This window comes from Gouania willdenowi, chromosome 13 (genome assembly GCF_900634775.1).
Source record: "Gouania willdenowi chromosome 13, fGouWil2.1, whole genome shotgun sequence".
NCBI lineage: Eukaryota > Metazoa > Chordata > Actinopteri > Blenniiformes > Gobiesocidae > Gouania > Gouania willdenowi.
In genome coordinates, this window is record NC_041056.1 from 24,339,501 (window position 1) to 24,359,527 (window position 20,027).

A 20,027-nucleotide genomic window follows, 5' to 3' on the forward strand; every position below is an offset into this window, starting at 1 on the left:
AGCAGCTGTTGAAAACACATATCTATGTATTTTCCTGTGCAACATGTATTTTACAGCATGCCTGTCAAAAGAAAAGTTTCTTTCAAAATATTACAAGTCCAACATGAGACATTAAGTGTTTATTTTTGACCAGCTGTCTGTGATCCACCAGTTGAGAATTTCAGCTTAATATAAAAGTGCTTTGGAAAACAAAGTGTGTAAATAGTGTTATTGTGATTGAATAGATTATAGTTCTTCTTTCAGCTAGAGACACACCAGTAATTTGTGTGTGTGTGTGTGTGAGAGAGAGAGAATGTACTTGGTGAGTAAAAACTAAACAGCAGACATTTTTTTATTTTATTTTTATTTTTAAGTCTTCAGAGAAACTGATGGCACCAAAAACTAGTCTTTGCATCATAAACAAAAAAAAAACAACAACATCGAACTGAAGGAGGCCCGAAGCTTCAGTCAGCTTACAGACCGCTGTTGCTGCACATATTTACCAACCAACACCAGTCTGATAAGCTAGCTGACAGAGTGGGAACGAGGATAAGATCTGATAAGAAAACGGAGAAGAAAAGAATGGACTTTTTTCCAAAAAAAGATTAAGTATAGAATTGGGAAAAAGGCAAAATACAACTCAACATGAAATTCAGCAACTTTTGAGCACATGAGCAAATGTGGCAGTTATAAAAAAAAAAAAAAAAAAAAAAAAGACTTTTAAACTTACCTTAACGACTGACTTCCAAGAAAAGTTAACAGTCAGCTTAACTGGGATCAGAAACCAGTTGATAGCTGAGCTTTTTGAAGAGACAAAAAAACCCTCAGACTTTGAAAAGGATGCCATAAATTCTACGGTTTATATATGATTTGAGTAATGATCCAATCTACCGGTAAATGTACAGATCAAAATGAGACGAGATGGCAGAGAATACAGTGTCACTTCATCAAATGTCTTCATGTCATGTCCACACACACCAGCAGAATAAAAATACATAGGCATACAGTCAGAAAGATATCAAGGTATTTACACAATGTGCAAACCATCAATACCACACTGTTAAAGTTGATATTGCTTCTTTTTTTTTCTCCTTCAAAATGAATAAACATTTTAAAACAACAGAAACCAGATTGGAAAGAAACTCTGAAAAAGAAAGTTACCCTGGCAACAGCATTAAGATCATTACAATGTTACAAAATTAAAAAGAAATCAAGTATACGATTCGAGAGCTTTATTGGGGGAAGTGGGAGCTTCCCCTCTTGCATAAGGCATAGCATCTGATGGGCACTGCCATGACACAGCAGTTTACCACCAAACCGCTGCTTTGATTCTGAGGTCAACGCACTTTGTTAATTTAAGTAACAAGATAAAATCAGCAGGAGAACCAATCACTACACACACCTACACAGTGAGATGAAGGGAAAGAACCACCAAACCTGAAGGAGGAGAGACGGAGACTGATGAACACATCCTCTCACACACACACACCAATAGAAATAGTCTCTTCTTCTGTGTTCTCAGCCTCTTGAGAAGGTGAGAGGGTGAGGTCTGTGTGGAAGGTTCTCAGCAGCAGAACCACAGTCTCTGGATGTCTCAGCTGCACAACCACGTCATTTGGTTTTCTCCTCCAAGTGCCTCTGCTGCTGCAGCCGCTTAGCGTAGCTCTGAGCCATCGAGTTCACGATGGAGATGACAAAGTAGACCACCATGACCAGTACCACCTTCTCAAACACCCACGAGAGCCAGTTCTCATCCTGCCAGATCAGAAATATCACATAAAAAAGAGCATTAATGTAAAAGCAACAGTTCTATATATATGCATCATTTAAACCCAACTAAAACTCTTGTATTTTATATGATCGTTTGAAAGAGATAAAAATTTAAATTCATTACAGGTCAGTGGTTTCCCACTTTTTTCTTGTCATGACCCTATTTGTATATCACCAGCTCAGATCTTTTTATACTGCTTTTTTTTTTTTTTTTTGAACTACATTTATATTTGTGAAAACATTTTGAGAAAGTATAAAAATACAATTGTTCAAGAATGTGTGTGGTGTTTTAGTTTGAAATGATATCTTCCTGCCCTGCACATCTATTTCTGTGATATTATGTATTATTTTTAATTGTGCAAAATTAATAATATTTTATTATTATTATTACTAGATATTTCAGGCAACTTCATTTTAATTATATTCCCAGGCAATCCCACAGCTGAAACCCCCTGTTCTATGAACACTGCTGCAATTTTTTTTTTTCTTCTATAATTACTTGGCATTTGAGGACACCCCAAGGTTGAAAAACCCTGCTTTAAGTTGAATTAAATGGCCTCTTATTGGTGTGGGATTCCAGCATTTAGCTTTAGTGTACTGTAACCACTCAAGTCAAAGAAAAAGAACCTTTATGTTTAAAAACTAGACAAATCTATGGATCAGTTACAGTTTCCTGTGAGGATAAACTGATGAATAGGGTTCTTAATAACAAATTGTGATTACAAAACTGTACAACTTAAGAAAATTGCAGAATGGAAATACTAGTATTATAAGATGCTGACGTGGCAGCATAAAGTGAAAACATGGAGTCTAATTTACATTTTTAAAGTCTGCTAAAGTCCAATAAAATGCTTTCCCAACAAAATTTAAAGAAAATAAGTATAATAGGTGCTCCATGTTGAAGGCAAAGAGAGCTGAGGATGTTTGTCTTACGGCTGGTGTGTTTCCTCCTGCATGGTGCAGCTTGTTCCTCTGGGCTTCCAGGTACTGGCTGAAGGGCTTCTGGAGTGATGCTCCCACTCTGGGCACCGACCTGATGTCACACATCCACAAAGACACAAACACACATTTAGTCACTTACCCTTCAACAATGAACCCGTAAGGAAGACTTTAGCTCCTGAACCAGTCTATTCTGATCCATGGATGAGCAGCTGTGGCGTTCTCATCCCTCTGTGGAGCTTCTGACCATGACTGTGAGCAGCAGCAGAGAAGAATGAAGCTGGAACTGTCTCAGACCTCCCTTTATACTCCCAGGCTCTCCATAGGAGCCTGTGTCAGCCCCTTCTATCAGGAAGTGAGTCGACATGATGTCATCACCTTTACTACCAATGCTGCCTTCTGGGTGGAAAGACAACCAATCAGCATGTTGCTGTGTCCTTATTAGGCAGTGTAAAATAACTTAAGAGATGGCTGGTCATAGTGACAACGTTAAGCTCACAGCGCTCATAACGAATCCCCGTGTAACAAACATCTCATTAACCATGGAAAGGGGACGCACCTGAGGGGCTTTGGACAGACATTTCCAACACCTGAAAATCATTAGTGCCACAAACACAATGTCTAGACCTTATATGAGAATGCAGATAACAAAAGCCTTAAGAGGACAAACCTAGCTAGTTTGAGTGACTCAGCAATCACTTTAAAAGTGAGCGTATGAACACAAAGCTGAAAAGACAAAGTGTTTTAAGTTGTCATACAGATGCTCTGGGGGCATAACCTGCAGTGTAAATACATGACTATAGTGTGGGTATTGAAACAGTCGTCGCACTGGGCAAATCTGAACTTGAGTCAGCTGTACATGTTCAGACCCCCGAACACAAGCACAATGTGTGGCCACGCTCACTATCCACAGCTACAGGCAGTCCTTACAAGTGCACTGCAAAGCTCAGAAATCAGGACAAAGGTGGCACACAAAGCGTTTCATTGATAAATCCGCGCGCGCGCGCACACACACACACACCCGTTTTTATCACACCGTGAGGACCAATGACAGAATGGTGTCTTATGGGATCCACCCTTTCTGAAGGTCATACAGATCTGATTTCAACTTCTAAAATCATGAAAAATTTAAGGGAACACACAAATCCCTTGAAACATCTAACACTCACTGAAAAAGTTCAAACCCGAGTGCCGGTCCCCACAGCGTGAGTGATATTTCAGGAGGTGGACCCCACTAGGGTAGAAAAACCAACACACGCACACACACGAGAGTAGCTCAGACACTTACCCAATGAGGGACACCATTTGTTCCACTATGTGCTTGCTGAAGGTAATGATCACAAATAGTTTCTGTCAAAAACAGAGATAAAACACATATTTTTAAAACATATTACCTCACATTCACTGTAATAAACACAGAAACACTACTGACCATAGTATACGTTAGTTTTTAGCAGTTAAAAGTTGCTTGGCTGAAACCTATTCTGACTGCAAGCTGAACTGGTTTCATAGAAATAACTCTGAAACAATACAACTAACTAATGTTTTCCATGTAAAACGCTCTTTTTTGTGTTTCAAACCATTTGATTTACTATTGAGATTTTAGCCACGGCTTTAGCTGAAAAAGAAAAATCTGACACCTTTCGTACATCAATTGCAATCGTGTGATTTTGAAAAACGTTATGCCATATGGTTTCTCATTTGCCTTTTTTTTTTTTTTTTTTAGAGATCCTATGAAGGCTCTTTGGATCTTTGGATTGATCGGAGTCACTTTGAATGGGAACAGGTGAACAAAACTTGAGCGCCTCTGTCTGTCTGTGTCTGTGTGTGTCAGGTTGGGTCAAACAATCAACTACCAAAACTCTGTGTGTGAGGAAACCTAACGACTCTCTAATCATGACCACGTGATTTGTGAAGTGGAATGGAATGTAGCCAATCAAGAAGCGAGCTGACTGAGGAACGCACAATCTGCCTTTTAGAAAGTTCCGATCTCCAGGTTCAACCGAGTTCAGCGACAGCATGTCAAAATAATTCAAGTAATGAGGATGAGCACAATTACAAACCCATAAGATCTTCTAAATTCCCTATAAAATGTGGTGTGTGTGTCCTCATGTTTGACTGTAAAGGTTAGAGGGCATGAGGAAAATTCCACTCAGTCAAAGATTAGCATTTAAACAGTGTGCCAACTTTTATACCCACTGTATTTCAATGTACACCAGAATAATTAAATCTACGAAACAAATATGTGGCAGATATCTTACAGATGTGGTAAACTCAGGCCACATCTGCCAATTAACAGACGCACAAAACTGCAGCGTGGCACAGAGCTCAGTTCCAGGCTGAGAGGGTCCTTCTTTGTGCAGTAGGTAGAGCATGAAGGAAGCAGGCCTGGGGGTCGCCTAAAACCACATTTGTTCTGTGGCTCTGAAACTGATCAGTTTAAAAAAAAAAAAAAAAAAAAAAAAAAAAAACAGCATGACGCACAACCCCCTGCATCAAATCAGACAGGATATGACCTGCTGTACTAAAGCTCTATAATAGATAAAATAAATAAATAAATAAGAGGACAAAAGTTTCCTCCAAACAGTGAGTCTACTCCATTTCCTTCTCTGAGGTTGACCTTCTCATGTCCACTCCACATCCTTCACACCCCCCGCTGACTGTATAAGCATCTGTGTCCAGAGTGAGATCACTGCCTGGTACCAGCATCAGATGCACTGAGCGACTCACCATTAAACACGCTCTCACACAGCCTAGGCTTAGATTAGTCACTGACATGGCAGACTCAACAAATCTGCCCCTAATTAACTCTTTTCTTCATCTCCAACTATTTCTAAAATGGCAATTTGGCTTTTTTTTGGTAAGTTACATGCTTTCATCTGGAGCCTGTTTATAGTAGTTTATGTGCATTACAAAGCCATACGGTGATTGAAGGACCTCCAACCTTGAGAACCCTGAGAGAGTCGATCATAGTGAGCATGAAAGAGTTTCACAGCATCATAAGTCATGAGGTCAGCATTTCACAGGATCTTTTCTTTTTAAATGTATATATTTTTTTATAGATCTGTTCAGAGAGTTGTTCTAATGGTGAAAAAATAATACTCAAAACAGAAGCTAATTCACAGAAAAGGTTAACAATTAGCACTAACGTGTTTTAACTGAGCTACTAACCTGTATGTGCATCTTGACGATGGCTTTACCAATCAAAGTTGCTCCAAAGAAAGTCCAGAATGGAACGAGAAAATGGCCGCAGGTTATTCCCGCCAGGTCAAACAGGGGATTAGGAATCTGAAACACACACCAGAGATCACTCCGATCAATAATAAACACACACTTAATGATTCTGTTGCAAATTATCTTGAACAAACCTTTAACCTCTTCTTATGAAACTTTATTATAAAATAACCTATTCTTGATTGAAAAAGTCAAAATCTTTTAATAACTTTAGTGATGAATCTCTTCCAAATGCATCACAGTGAAAATAAATATGAAATTATCTTAAATAGTGAAAGTAAATTGAATACTTGAGTACTTTTGAGCAAAATTAACAACGTAACAAGCCTAAACCTCAATGAACAACTATTGCACATGGCCTATCACTACAGTAATGAGTGCTCCTGCTGCAGAACTTGTTTTTTGTTAAACATAATACTATTGATGGCTTTTTAAACCATCTCCTGGAATAAAAGCTTCTAATAACTTTATTTGTTTTTGCAAACCATAAACCATCAAACTAAAGAGACTGTACTCACCAGAAAAAAATATAGTATGTAATGTAATCCTAAATAATTATTTGTCTCGACTAATATGAACAAATCTTTTCATCTCGATGCAGATCTGTATTCATTGAAGTGTGGTTCTGTCCACGATCACAAACACAAAGCTTTTTATAAACCACAAAAAAAGAGAAGAAAAAAAACACTCACTGAAGCACAGGCCAAGATGCCAAAGAATCCCACTTTCTGCACCATGTGTTGGACTCCCAGTTTGGCTCTTGTTACAAAATCCTGCAAACATTAGATTAAGTAAAAAAGAATAGTTAGCATGCTAAATGTAAAGGGTTAGAGCCTGTGGGCTACATTTATTACGTGGTCAAACATCTAACAGCAACTTTTGAAGTACTTTACATCTCTCCAACTGGTGATCTTTCCAAAAATAATCATGCTGCTTTGGCAAATGTGGGTTTTCTCAACACTTGGTTTTAACAGTGGGGCCATCATTAAACTTATTACAGAGAAGGAGAACTTTGGTTGGCGTGTGTGGTAAAACACCCTTTTACTTTGGTGAATTTGGCAGCATTTTAAAGAAAAAGGTTATGGTGCTGCAAAATGTTGATTGTGGGTGTGAAATGGCTCCAGGGAAAAAAACCGAGAAGAAAAGAAAAAGAACGTTCAAGGAGAATTTTAAAACACTTGCATCTTAATGTGTAATCCTGGACAATGATTGATATTAGGTTTAACTTCAGTATGTGAAACACACCGGTGGTTAGTTAGAAATCTTACTTTTGTCGACTGTTATTCTTTGCAATGAATTAAATTCTACAATTTAGATTTATTCATTTTATTTCCTTTGTGCAGTTGTTGCAAAGAAAATATAAATCATCTCAAAGATTTACATTATGCCAATTTCAAAGACTCTCGACTCATTGTCAGAATCCCAGTGTTGCCACTTTACTATTTCTTGACTTATAGATTAAAAACTTTTCAATGCAAATATTACTTAATATATTTAAAAAAACGTCTTTTTTTGTACATTTATTCTAAAAACTAGTGTAAATTCTCCTTGACTTGTTCAATTGTGAACCAGTGAAATGAGAATAGTTGATGGAGACAATGGACACAGATTGTCTCAGTTTGACTCTGCTGACTCAGCATTTGATCCCAGCAGCCTGCAGTCATGTGAGCGCGGTTCCTGACAGACCTGTCTGTCATTGAAATTAGAGGCTGGAGAAAAATGAGACCAAGGGGGGGAGGGGTTGGGGCTCAGAGCAGCACAGCCCAAGGGATGATCAAAGGCGGTGCTGTGCTCGGGGTGACTCACCAGGGAACAGACTGATTTACTGGAAGTGTAGAGAAGGAGGGGCTTCACTAAAGTCACATGCTCTTTTTCACCCAATCACTGGACCCTGGGTGTACTGGTTGGTTGTGCATTAAAAAAATAAATAAATCAAACTAAATCATGTCAGATCACATCATAATGAGTTGGTGGGAAACTGGTAAAGAGATCTATGAATTTAACTTATTTATTTTATTATTATTTACTGTCGCTCCTGGTCTGGTAATACATTTTTTAAAAGCCTTGTTTTTTTGCTTTCCTAATTTTCAGGTTTAGAATCCATTCATTTTTTTAAGCAATAGATTTCTAACCCGGGGTTTCCACTGGATACGTCTCAGCTGCACCACGGCACCGATCCGGTATTTCACCGCTGTCCACCGTCTGGTAATTCACACCGGTTGCGCCGCGGTGCGTTCCGGTTGAACAACTGTGACGTCATGAGACAGAGCAGCTCTCACGATATTTATATAATCGCGCGAGAACGCGGTTAAATGTATGTGTTATGAACGCAACAATAAACAGATAAACAGGTCAGTGTTCCTAACAAAGGAAAACTAGAAGGTTGGACTGTCATAGACACATTTTTTAGCAACAGCCAATAGAGAAGAGATAAAACTGCACCAGTAAAACATGAACTAAATCAAAGTTGCTGCAGTTTACAGTGTAGTTACAGTATGAGAGGAATCAATATAGTGGATGTGAATTTGTTTTTACACATTATGACGTTTTGGTGACGTATTTACTTGAAATATAATCTGAAGTGTTTTATTTTGAAAAGTAACCCGATATTTTATTGCGGAGTATGTGCTTAATTTCCTGTTAAGCTTCAATTGCTCTGTGCTGATTGATGTGTCCTGCTCCGGTGTCCGCCGGAAATAGAAGCCCTGCGTATATCTGGTGCAGGGCACCGGACTACCACATCTGGGAAGGAGCAGACACGCACCGCAGTGGACCCGGTGGAAATTAACACACAGACTAAAGTGGAAACCTATCAGCTCCGGTGACGCGGCGGTGACGTAACGCAGCGGAGCCGCATCCAGTGGAAATTGGGGGTCACACAGAGAAATCTTTGTTGCCTTAAATGTTCACAACTCTGACCTGAGCGCCCTCAGCCTGCTCCAGCATTTCCTCGAACTCCTCGTAGTCCTCATCGTCTGGGTCAGCTCCAGACTGACGAGCCGCTCGGGCCATGAAATATGGAGGCAGCTCTCCGATTGCAGTGCCAGCACCCTGAGAATGTACACATCAAGTTTCGTTCAACTACAAAAGACCAAACATAACATCTACAACTTATTGAGTTCTGTTTAAAGTCCATTTTCAAAGCTTGAGGTTCAGTGGGAAACTACAGAAGCAGATTTGTGTATATATTATTCAGTCAATAAAAACAACTTCTCGATTTAAAAAGAAATCACTTCAATCAAAGAAAAAAGTGAACAAACGCAATTTTTTTTGTGTTCAAACACTTGAATATTAAAGACACAAATGTACTACATACAAGACAATGACGAACACAACAGTGTAAGATGGCGAAAAGACACCCGGAATGTTATTTACAAATATTTATAACTCCTTTGTGTGCGGTGTGTAGAAAATAACTGAAGGTGATAAAAATAAATAATTAAAATAGGAAAAAATATTAATAATTGGCCACAGAAAGAAAAAAGCAGATAAAAATACATACATGAACTGTGAAAGGTCTACACACAAATGTAATGAAATTAAATGAAATAAGTCAAATACTCCAAAAATAACATTTTCAATGAAAGAAAAAAAGGGTTCAAATGCAATTATTTAGGTCACAAATAATTGTTTTTGCATTAGAACACTTTTTTCTTTAAAAATATTTTTTTTTTTGATTGAATAAAGACACAAATCTACCTCCTTAGTAGGACAAGCTGCCAGGAGCCAAACTGTAGCACTAACCAAGTGCTAGCGTTACCTAACGTTGTGGTCTACTAGCAGCATTATTACTACTTACCCACATGCAGGCCTCCAGGCGGACCTTAGACATGATTGAGAGGAGAGAGATGTTGCTCTCCATCCCTCCGTCTTGGGGACAAATGATCTGGTCTGGATAGGGAGGCTCTGGGAAGTCTATGGAGCCACATTCATATGCTGCGAGTGTTACTGATGCTATGTGGGGACCCTGAAAGAGGAACGAGACAAAAGGACAATCAGACATTCACACATAATGAACACAATATAGTTGGATGTCCCTTGATGTTTCTGACGGTATTTTTTGCTCAGTAGGAAATTTTCTGTTATCTGTAAAGCAGCAGATATTTGAATTAATAATAAACTAGGCGACAATATCGATAAATGATCTGCTGTTTAATTTATTTATTTTTTTTATATTCTCTTTATTCTGCTTGGGCAACTTCATATGGTCTCAATATGGTCCCTGAACCAGACTAAAGCACATGTGCTATTTAAACGCTATTACTTGAAAGAAACAGGTAAACAATCTGTAATTAAGTCAGATATTTGTGTGCAATCATACAAAATTATATTTAAGTTGCATCTACATATTTTCCACATATATTGCATACATGTACTTACAAAGAAAATACTTTTATGTAGAAAGATATTTTATTTGAATATTGACTTAAAATGTTTGAAATAGTTTCAAGGCTTTTTCTTCAAGCCTGCAGTTTGTGGTGATGGTAAATTTAATAAGCAGCGTCTGTAATATTTAGTCTTTAAACAGAGTAGTAGCTGAATCATCAGGGTTTTCCGACAGGTAAGACATGTCATCATTTAGCACCACAGACATGTCTGGTTAGACACCTGGGCTTAGTACTAGCTGCCCACCTGTACCTAGAACACAACCAATGCTTTAAGCCTTCCTAGAATGATCCAGGCAGCATTGACAGACAGTAAATGGACAGCACCCAATTACCAGTTCTGCAAGATGACAGCTCCTGTTCCACGATGGAATAAAACAAACGGCAGAATTATCTACGAAAACAATAGGCCTTTAAAGTTGATTTACAGTGCTGGCTTTTCATTAGGCGTGACTCAAAGAACAACTTTTCTTTTTCATATGTACAAACAGGAAAAAAATAAATGGTTGAAGAAACAATGTTATATGACTTAACAGAAGTCACTCCTCGGGTGTATTATTCACTTTTTTCTCAGATGTTCCAGTTCACAGACCTCACTTTTTTTTTCCCACACTGTATCAATCAAAAAACAATAATACAACTTTATGCTACAAAACAAAGTTATCTTATTTTTGCTGCAATGATAAACAATGTAATGTAACCAGAACAAACACAAAAACCGGTAACAACTTTACTGGTGGAAAAAGCCACACCCTTTGTGGATATTAATGACATATGTAAAAAAAGAAAGAAAATGTTTTGGTTTTTTAAATTTGAAAAACAAAAAATGTCTCCATTTGAGAATAAAAATGTAACAGTTGAATAAACAGCCTAGAACAGATCTATCTTAGGATGAATCACAAGACTATAGCGATGAGTCGATCCCTTTGCCTGTGAACAGTGACCTCATTCTCTCTATGGGGTTTCTAAATAATGTAGGTAAAAGCACAGTGTAAGTCTAATGGTGGGAAATGTGTGGGTTATTTATGAATCAATACTAGGAATGTTCCTCTTTGCCTGACGTCAATCATGAATAAGCACTGGTGACACAGGCTTTTAATTTAAAACTATATTAAAGAAAAACATAAAATCATCAGATAAGCCATAGGCTTAGTTATCGTATATAACCATTCAAAGCAGGCGCTGATTGAAGCTTTGCAAAAACTATGTTAAGAATTACAAAGTAAGGCCTTATTGGTAACGCCTGCTTGCAAAGCTTACTTTAAAAAATGCAGACACTCTAGCAAGGATAAATAAATGAAACTATTTCTGTAACAGATTGTTAAATATCAGCTGAGAGAAAAAGGAGAAGAAAGAAAAACAAAGTAACACCAAATAGTAACAAATGTTTAACGTGGGATGGTCCCAGCTACAGCAAAGAAAACAGAACTCCCTCAAACAATGGGAACCACCAACATCAAAGCTGGTAATAATTTAAGGATGATGAGGTCATGTGACAACATCCTTCACACATTGTCACAGCAGTTAAGTTGTGGATCAGCATATGATTCTTCTTTAACACATGGTGAGCATCAAGCATTACTAAGGACCCTGTGTGCTAGTTTAGGAAAACAGGAGTCACAATTACATCTTTTCCCATTATTTCATTTGAATGGAAATGGCTGACTCAGCTGCCTTACATCTGCTCTACTTCTAGAAAACAAAAGCCACATCATCAACCCTTTCGTGCTGGGAGTTTGTTTTTTTTCCCCCTCACTCTTATTTTGTCAATTTCTCCTTTTTACCAAAACCAAAAAACACGACCCATATCTCTGTGATTAACACGGACTGGGACTGCTCCATTCGTGATCAGCCTTAACCAGATGGAAGAAAAATGAGAAGATAATTGCAGTTGGCGCTGCTTAATGGTAGGTAGAGGAGACTGGTAGATAAAGCCAACACAGCAGGTGTATTCTGATCAATAGAGGACCCTGGTCCTGACGGACACAATGATGCTACTAGTTTTTGAGGCTTTCCTCAGACTCACTCCTTCCCTGCTTGTGCAGAATAAATCTTATTCTTGACTGAAATAATCACAATAAATACTAGCAGCTGGAAATATCCTGATGAAATCATTATCATTCCCTATCCATCAAAGACGTATTTTACCCTCTTTTAACATATATGGTGAATTCTTACCAGATAGAGGAGAAACGTGTGCAGACCAGTCCCGAGGCCCACTGAGGACAGGATTCCAAGGCCTACCCAGTAGGCACACCAGAGGAACTTCTTCTCCAGGTACTGGACATACTGCAGGGACAAAGTGTGCAAATATAAAGCAGAGGTTTAGGCACACTGAGCTGGAAATAATTTATACATTAAGGAGATTATTTGATATATTGTCATTATGAAAAACAAAAGGTATGAATTTGTGTTAAATTTAACATTTTGCAATGTTATTTTATACAAAACTATTAATTAGATTTTTTTATTTATATGTAAACAGAATATCATAAGAAACAAAAAACAAAAAAATTCTAAACACAATTTTGCACTTCAGTTTCTGAAAAGGAGTGGGAAGAAGTACAAACTTCTTTAATTCTACTCCCTATCTATAAATCCTCTTTTTGTTGATCAACTAGCTTCTCGTTATAATAACAAACTGTTGATTTCACCTTACAAAGTCTTACAGTGATTTAAAAAACAAAAAAATTCAGTCATCATGTACCAAAATACAATTTTACAATATAACAAATGACACCATACTGTAAATATACAGGGCAATCAAATAGACATTTATTGTTAATGATTGTCCTCACTTTATCTTTTGAAAATAATTTCTTAATAGCTTTTTTTTTTTAAATCGCTTCATGCATGGACAAATCCTGAGTTCCTATCCAGACAGTTCCATATCCTAACTCAACAAACAAATACTAAAACTTTTCCTGGTCACACAAAAACTTGGTATTTTGAAATTAAATTATGCTTTTGGTTTTTTCGACATAATTGGCATTAACCAATCGTTTGATTTAATCACATGTTGTACCTGTGGTTGCTTTTTGATACGCTGACTCACCTTGCAGTCTGATCAAGGGTTAACTATCAAGACTAGATTACAGAAGCTACACAGAGACTCATCTTTAACCTTTAAACGTGAGAGCGATGATGTGACAAAGGTCTTTTTTTTTTTTTTTTTTTTTAAACAACACAAACAAGTCAGACTCACGTGTTGGTGTGATCCCTCTGTGGAGTATGCAGTGGAGAAGAGAACACACAACACCAAAAACAATAATACTGCACCTCGCCTCTGCCAAAGCCTGAACAGGAAGCACAACACCACATTACATTAAATTATTATAAAATATTGGATTTGCATTTTTTTTTTGTGTCTAGACTTTTTGCACATAATAATGCACATGTTCAATGCATCTTTATTGTATAAAGAACACAAACCAAATATTACAATATCTTATGTGGTAAATTTACTCCAAAAAAAAACAAACAAAAACAAAAAAACCCTCTTACTTTAACGTCCACTCCTTTATTTTAATAAGAGTCTCCAGAAGGAAGTAATGTAGAGTGGTGACAGGTCGCCTCCAGAACAGCAGAGACAGACGCTCCTCCTTCTCCTTCTGTCGCCTGGCTCTTACAGACATGCAGTCCCCTTCACATGGAGAAACAGTTGACAGATCAACAACTATATCCAGTGGAATTGGTAAAGCCAAATACAAGATCAATATGACATTGATCATCCTTGTTCTTCTTTTGTCTCTCTGTCATGTTTGAGTGTATTGAAAACTGAAAGCAAGCTGAACAAGTGCTTGCTTTCACAACTTGCACCAGTGGTGCAAGTTGTCAAATTAAAAAAAACCAATACGTCATCAGTTTACATTACCTCACCACAGATAAGTGATAACCATAGGTGAGGGAAAAATGATTCCTTTTAAAAAGAAATCACACAAGTTGCAGCAAACTGTGAAACTATTGTGCAATGATCTGCTCTCTGACCCTCTAGTCCTTCACTGTGTTCATTATTAAAGAGAGATAGGGAAAAAGGGTTGAATATAAGGTAAATGTGAATAATATAAGAGAAAAAGCCACACAATTGTCTCTTTATCGTGATATCAAAATAATGAAACACTTTTGTTCAGACATCAATTCACACCAGCTGACTAATAATATCCAATAACTGACAAGACTTTTTTTAATGACTAGCAAAGAAATTATTTTCTTCACTACATTTTGCTGTGACATAACAGCCAAAGTTTTAATTAATTCCAACAAAGACATCTTATTTCTCTTCTATGAGCACCAGTCGCCTCTGTTAATATATTTGGTAATGCTTGTAACTGTTAAAGTTATCACACCGACAATAAAAAGTAAAATAAAATTTTAAAAATCTGTGATATTTGATTATCCGTGAACAGTGTTGTGGGAAAGCTGGATCTAATTTGAGCAGATTAAACTAAACGCAGATACACAAAGAAGGATAGTCTGAGGGACTGGGCTCCATTAGGTAGAAAAAAGCCTTATATTGTACATCACTTTTTGGTTTGGGACCTTACATTGAAAGCAGGATAAACCACCCAAGCAATGCCAGTGAATTAAAACAGCTGCTTACTTTGAGAGGTAACACCCAAAACAGAAGCTGATCCAGAAGTAAAAAAAGAACATGTAGATTTTCCACAAAAAGCAACTCGCTGTGAGTTCGAGCAGCAGGCCAGACCATTCTTGGGTCTTTTTACAATAAACCAAAAATAACACTCAGTACACAGCACATGACTTTCTTTATTTACATATATAAATTTCCCTTTCGAATGCTAGCCAGTCTGCTTGCCTCGACACTGTTAACAAAATAGAGCAGAGTTCACTAAGGTAAGCAAACCTTGACCTGTGTTTTAAGCCAGACCAGAGCAATTTAAGGAAATAAACTCTGGTGTTGTTTGCTTGGAGACAGCTCAACTGAAAGACTATTATATGAACATTTTACTAATACGTATCAGAGGCAATTTAGAAGCACCATTTTTTTTAAAGCACACTTGTGGGTGGCACACTTCCATAATACATCATACTTTGTGACCAGAGCATGTTTAATAAACGTAGACGTAGTAATTACTCAAGAAATAGTGCGATCCTAAAGTATGCATTTAAAATGCTTTATTTTTTGCAAATATATATATATATACATATATATCATTATGCAGTACCTCTCATTATTACAAGAATAGTTTACATATAACAAGTCTTTGAGTTGAGCTGTAATTCAAGTTGATTGTAATTTTAAAGAGGTTGGACAGCTGAGTAAATCCTGGCGGACACACAGTGATAGTACATAAAAAAAACACATTCGCCACTACGTTTAATTTACAGACACTAATTATTAATCAAAGGTTCATGTTTTTGGACAGCCATTGAAAATATGTGAACAGGTTTTAAATTCTCAATCAGCCAAACATATTGTTCAATAAACACAAAAATTATTCAAAATGATGAAACCAAGTATATAATTTATGGTATTATTGAGATGGTAAATAAACTTGACCTAACGCCTAATTCACCACGAGTACTTCTAATGTGCTCTAATCTCTAATGTATAAACACACACACAACTCTAATCCTTCATTGGGAGCAATTTAGGCTTTAGTCTCTTGCCTAAGGACACTTATACACATGGACAAATATAGCCTTGGAGTCCATCCACCAATTTCTTAATAGGACGACAACCTGAGCCACAGCTGCCCTTTTGCCTTTAGAGCCTTACACACTTAAAGCCAGTGAAAGTAAACAAGTACAGGTAAAAGGTGCTGTGTAATAGACAACAGTGAGGTAAAAAAGATGAATGAACACACAGCACTTACCAAACAATAATACAAAAAGCTTTAGGGCAAAATGCTCCAAAACAAGCAGGAACTCAGGACAGCTGCATTATTAACCCTTTAACGCCTACCGCATCGCTGGTGACACATCCTGGTATGCACACATTAACATTTCTGTAACTGTTAAAACTCACTCTAGTGGAAAAATTCCAACTGTTTTTGAAAGCTAACATGTTGTGCTTTACTGACAACCTACAAACATTATGGTAATCACCTTCCCTTCCGTGAAGAAATTGCTTCGGCTCGCAAGAGCAATAGTTGCTATAAAATGGCCTGTTTTGGTTTTTTTTTTTATTATTGTTTTATAAATTCTAAATTTTAAATATTTGTTGCAAAATCTGTTATTCATGTGAGCTTTAGTTATTTTTTTCCAACTAAATCTCAAAAAATCTATTTAATTTTTTTTCTCCTTCATTTTAAACGGATAATACACTGGTAGAACACGTAATAAATTGTAAAAAACAACAACAAAAAATGCCAATTATTGGAAGTCTAAGTGTTATGGAAAAAAAGGATAAAGGCTCTTCCATATAGGATATTTACTGACCAAAAAATAATATTACAGGTGTTACAGCATCAAGGACCAAATCTAGAAGGTGGTGTGTATGGGTTGAAGACTATAAATTAGATTGATAATTACTAATCAAAGGCATGTCTTTATTACAATTGTTCATAATTACATAAAATGTGGGGTTGTATCTCATACAATGTTAACATAATCTGCAATAGTTAAAACCCTTAAATCAAAGCTAAAAGTCTGCAGTTAACTCATCTTTGTTCTTGCATTTCAAATAATTTCGGTCAAGGACAAAACATGTCACAGTTTAAGATAAAGAAAGACTAGCTGTGTAAAATTTAACAGTAAGCTAAATTATAGTAGTGTTTTTTTCTCCATATATTTATGACACAATAACCTTGGGTTGTGGGACATATAGAACTAGCAGACTTCACAATAGAGATGTGAGAAAAAAAAAAACGATTTCACAACATATCGCGTTTTTTTATGTGCCTGATTTTAAATCGATTTTTTTTTTTTTTTTTACTGATATTGAATCAATATTTTTCTTAATGTATTTTTCACATTTTCATAGATGTGTGTTTTCTACCGTTGGAGACATTGTCATTTCTCAGCCGAACGACTGGGCATGTTGACCAGCTCCTGTCCCTACATAAAAACCTTGAAAATTGTGCCACTTCCGCACCTCCACTCCGGTAGTTGGCGCCGTAGAGCCACTTTGCTGTGCGGTGCAGCACCATTTCTGTAGTAGAGGCAGTCACAGTGGCAGAAGCGGACTGACTCAAATCCCAAACAACATGGCTAACAAAAAAATACTACATCTCCACAGTGCAAAGCTAACATTTGAAGTACTTTGGCTTTCAACTAAAAGGGAGTAAAAACGAGCTTGATAAGAACAACGCCGTCTGCAAGATTTGCCTCATGAAATATTGAGGGAACACGACAAACTGGGCTCACCTAGCAAGACATCATGACATGAATTTTGATATTAACTGTGCAGGGGATTTGTGGCCTAGTGGTTAAGGACACTGGGCTTGTAATCAGAGGATTGCCAGTTCAAACCTCACCTGGACCATCACTGTGGGATGTTAAGCAAGTCCCTTAACCCCAAACTGCTCCCAAAGCGCTGCAAAATGGCTGCCGACTGCTCCCCAGGGATGGGTTAAAATACAGAGGACAAATTTCATATATGTGTAACAACATATGAAGGCAAAAAGCCCAATTTAATTCATCAATTAGAATATATCAATATGTCATGATCGTATCGTGATACGTATTGTATTGCAACTAGGGGTGTGAAAAAAATAAAATAGATTTCACGATATATCATGATTTTTTGGGTACCAATTTTAAAAAGATTTTTTTTATTTTCAAATATTTTATATTTAATCAATATTTTTGTGTATTTGTGCAATATTTCAGTGGTTACAATGCTTTCAATGTGTTGCAATGGTTACTTGATGCACTTGACATTATGATGGCAGTGTGTAATGCCTCCAATATTTATGTATGCACAGGCATTTTATTTTTAGATAATCTGTTCAGATCAGCGCTTAAACTAACACAATAGGATAAATTATTTTTTCTTGTTTATGTGGATTGTCAGTAACTCAGGGTGATTTATCCTTAATGTTCTCACTTATAGTTGTTACAATGCCGTCATTATGTTGTCATGGTTACTTTGAGACTTCTACACAGTAGTTTCAGTGAAAAGAAACTTGTTGCACTTTTATTTTATAATGGCAGTGTGTAACACTGCATTTTCTTTTTTTTTTTCAGTGAAAACGTGCAAAAACACTAATAATAAATAGTTTTGATTCAATTTGTCCTCTGAATTATCAATATCTTCTGATGAACATATACAGCAACTTGATTTTTCATCTCTACGTTTCATTTTAAAATTAACTGGGTAGAGTATCGCGATGATATCGTATTGTGACCCCAGTATCGTGATACGTATCTTATTGCAACAACCTTGCCAATACTCACCCCTACTTCACAGATCAATGTAACATCTATAATCATTTATCAATTCTGACTATATTCCCTTCATTTCAGACAGCCTGAATCAGAGTATATAGAATCATTACTGTGTAGCTAAACTTGACACACGTGTTTACACTCTAAAGAAGTGAGAGATGACTCGGACAAACCTGTAAACTTTCCATTCTGTTTGTCCTTCCCTCCTGCTCGTTTCTGAGCCTTATCGCAGCTCGCTCCATTAGCTGCCATGTCAGTCACTGTTGTTTCAGGTCAGGCAGTCTAGAAAGGAATAAATACACAACATGTAGATGACATGGAGGAAAGTAGATACAGATCAGTATGTGATTTAATCATGACACGTGACATGATAACCGAGTATTTCGTCGGGGGTTTTGGTTCTATCTTGCCGTGACAGACTAGGACAATATACTTCATCCAAACAGACATTTAATTGCTTTAAACATAGGTATCCTGTTTATGGTACAGTGAACAACAGGGAGGTCACGAAGGTTAGCGCTGTTGCAATTTTAAATCTGGTGGTGTTGCAATGCGTCCCAGTGGTGTCAAAGCTCACAGTGCTCATTGGTTTTGTCAGGAAAATACTCATTATATATATATACAAATACATGAACGTATATCACAAGGATGAGTTCGACTTAGTTTTCTGCTTTTTTATCAACACGCTGTTAGCTCAAGTAAGCGGTAACACGAACGGAAGTCAGTCAATAGTTAAGATGATCACCGGTCGATCCAGTACACCAGTTAATGGCTCATAATGTCAAAAAAATAAAACAGAAATAAACCAAACAAACATTAATCACACTGCTACACAATAATTTTAAACAAGTTTAATTTTAGACAGTTTATTTGAAGGATAAATGGCAAACGTGCTCACCATAACCCTCACATGCTAACCGGTTAGCCGTACAAGACCGGCTAGGCTAACGACGTCGAGAGCTGTGACATCAAATTATGACTATTAACATCAGTGCTAAGTCACTTTACCTATGCCGCAGAGTATAGCACAACTCGTTCCAGACTTCCCGTTATATTTAATGTAGAAGAAATGTCAGGTAAATAGCGCCAGGTGAGGTAAAAGAGAATCCAATGACTAACGTTGAATTATCCTCGTCCTTACCCGGAAACGATCTATCTGTGTTTCAAAATAAAACGTACGAGTGGAAAATAGGCGGTGAAGTTTGAGTCAAAAAATTTTGAAAAAAAAAACAAAAAACAAAAAAAATAAATATATATATATTCGCCTTGGACCGAATATCTAGCGTACTGTAAACCTCATTCTTGTATTATTAGCTTTAATGAAACGCTTCAACTCTTAAATTAATGTACTTTTATTGTGATATCAAC

At 37.0% G+C, this 20,027-nt stretch overlaps 1 protein-coding gene across 3 annotated transcripts; it reads right to left on the bottom strand.

Moving 5' to 3' along the window:
- Nucleotides 1-809: 809 nt before the first annotated feature.
- vmp1 (vacuole membrane protein 1) lies at nucleotides 810-19,814 on the bottom strand. 3 transcript variants are annotated; one of them, XM_028465618.1, is made up of 12 exons: nucleotides 19,801-19,814; nucleotides 18,833-18,941; nucleotides 13,812-13,950; nucleotides 13,513-13,603; nucleotides 12,486-12,596; nucleotides 9,722-9,889; nucleotides 8,842-8,973; nucleotides 6,615-6,695; nucleotides 5,860-5,976; nucleotides 3,977-4,038; nucleotides 2,683-2,782; nucleotides 810-1,734 (listed from the first exon to the last, which is right to left on the bottom strand). In XM_028465618.1, exons 2-12 carry the CDS (start codon nucleotides 18,909-18,911, stop codon nucleotides 1,591-1,593), a joined length of 1,224 nt encoding a protein of 407 aa, XP_028321419.1. In that variant the 5' UTR covers nucleotides 18,912-18,941; nucleotides 19,801-19,814; the 3' UTR covers nucleotides 810-1,590. The 3 variants fall into 3 exon arrangements, with proteins under 3 accessions (XP_028321419.1, XP_028321417.1, XP_028321418.1); XM_028465616.1 differs by having other exon boundaries at nucleotides 19,668-19,810; XM_028465617.1 differs by having other exon boundaries at nucleotides 19,558-19,810.
- Nucleotides 19,815-20,027: the final 213 nt, after the last annotated feature.

What these genes read in the sequence shown, in the direction of transcription:
- vmp1 (XM_028465618.1), bottom strand. Translation starts at nt 18,911, where the DNA reads ATGGCAGCTAATGGAGCGAGCTGCGATAAGGCTCAGAAACGAGCAGGA. An exon ending in GCATCTTGGCCTGTGCTTCA is followed by an intron (nt 5,977 to 6,614) that starts GTGAGTGTTTTT and finishes TGTGTGTTTCAG; the next exon opens with ATTCCTAATCCCCTGTTTGA. An exon ending in CAAATGGTGTCCCTCATTGG is followed by an intron (nt 2,783 to 3,976) that starts GTAAGTGTCTGA and finishes GTGTGACATCAG; the next exon opens with GTCGGTGCCCAGAGTGGGAG.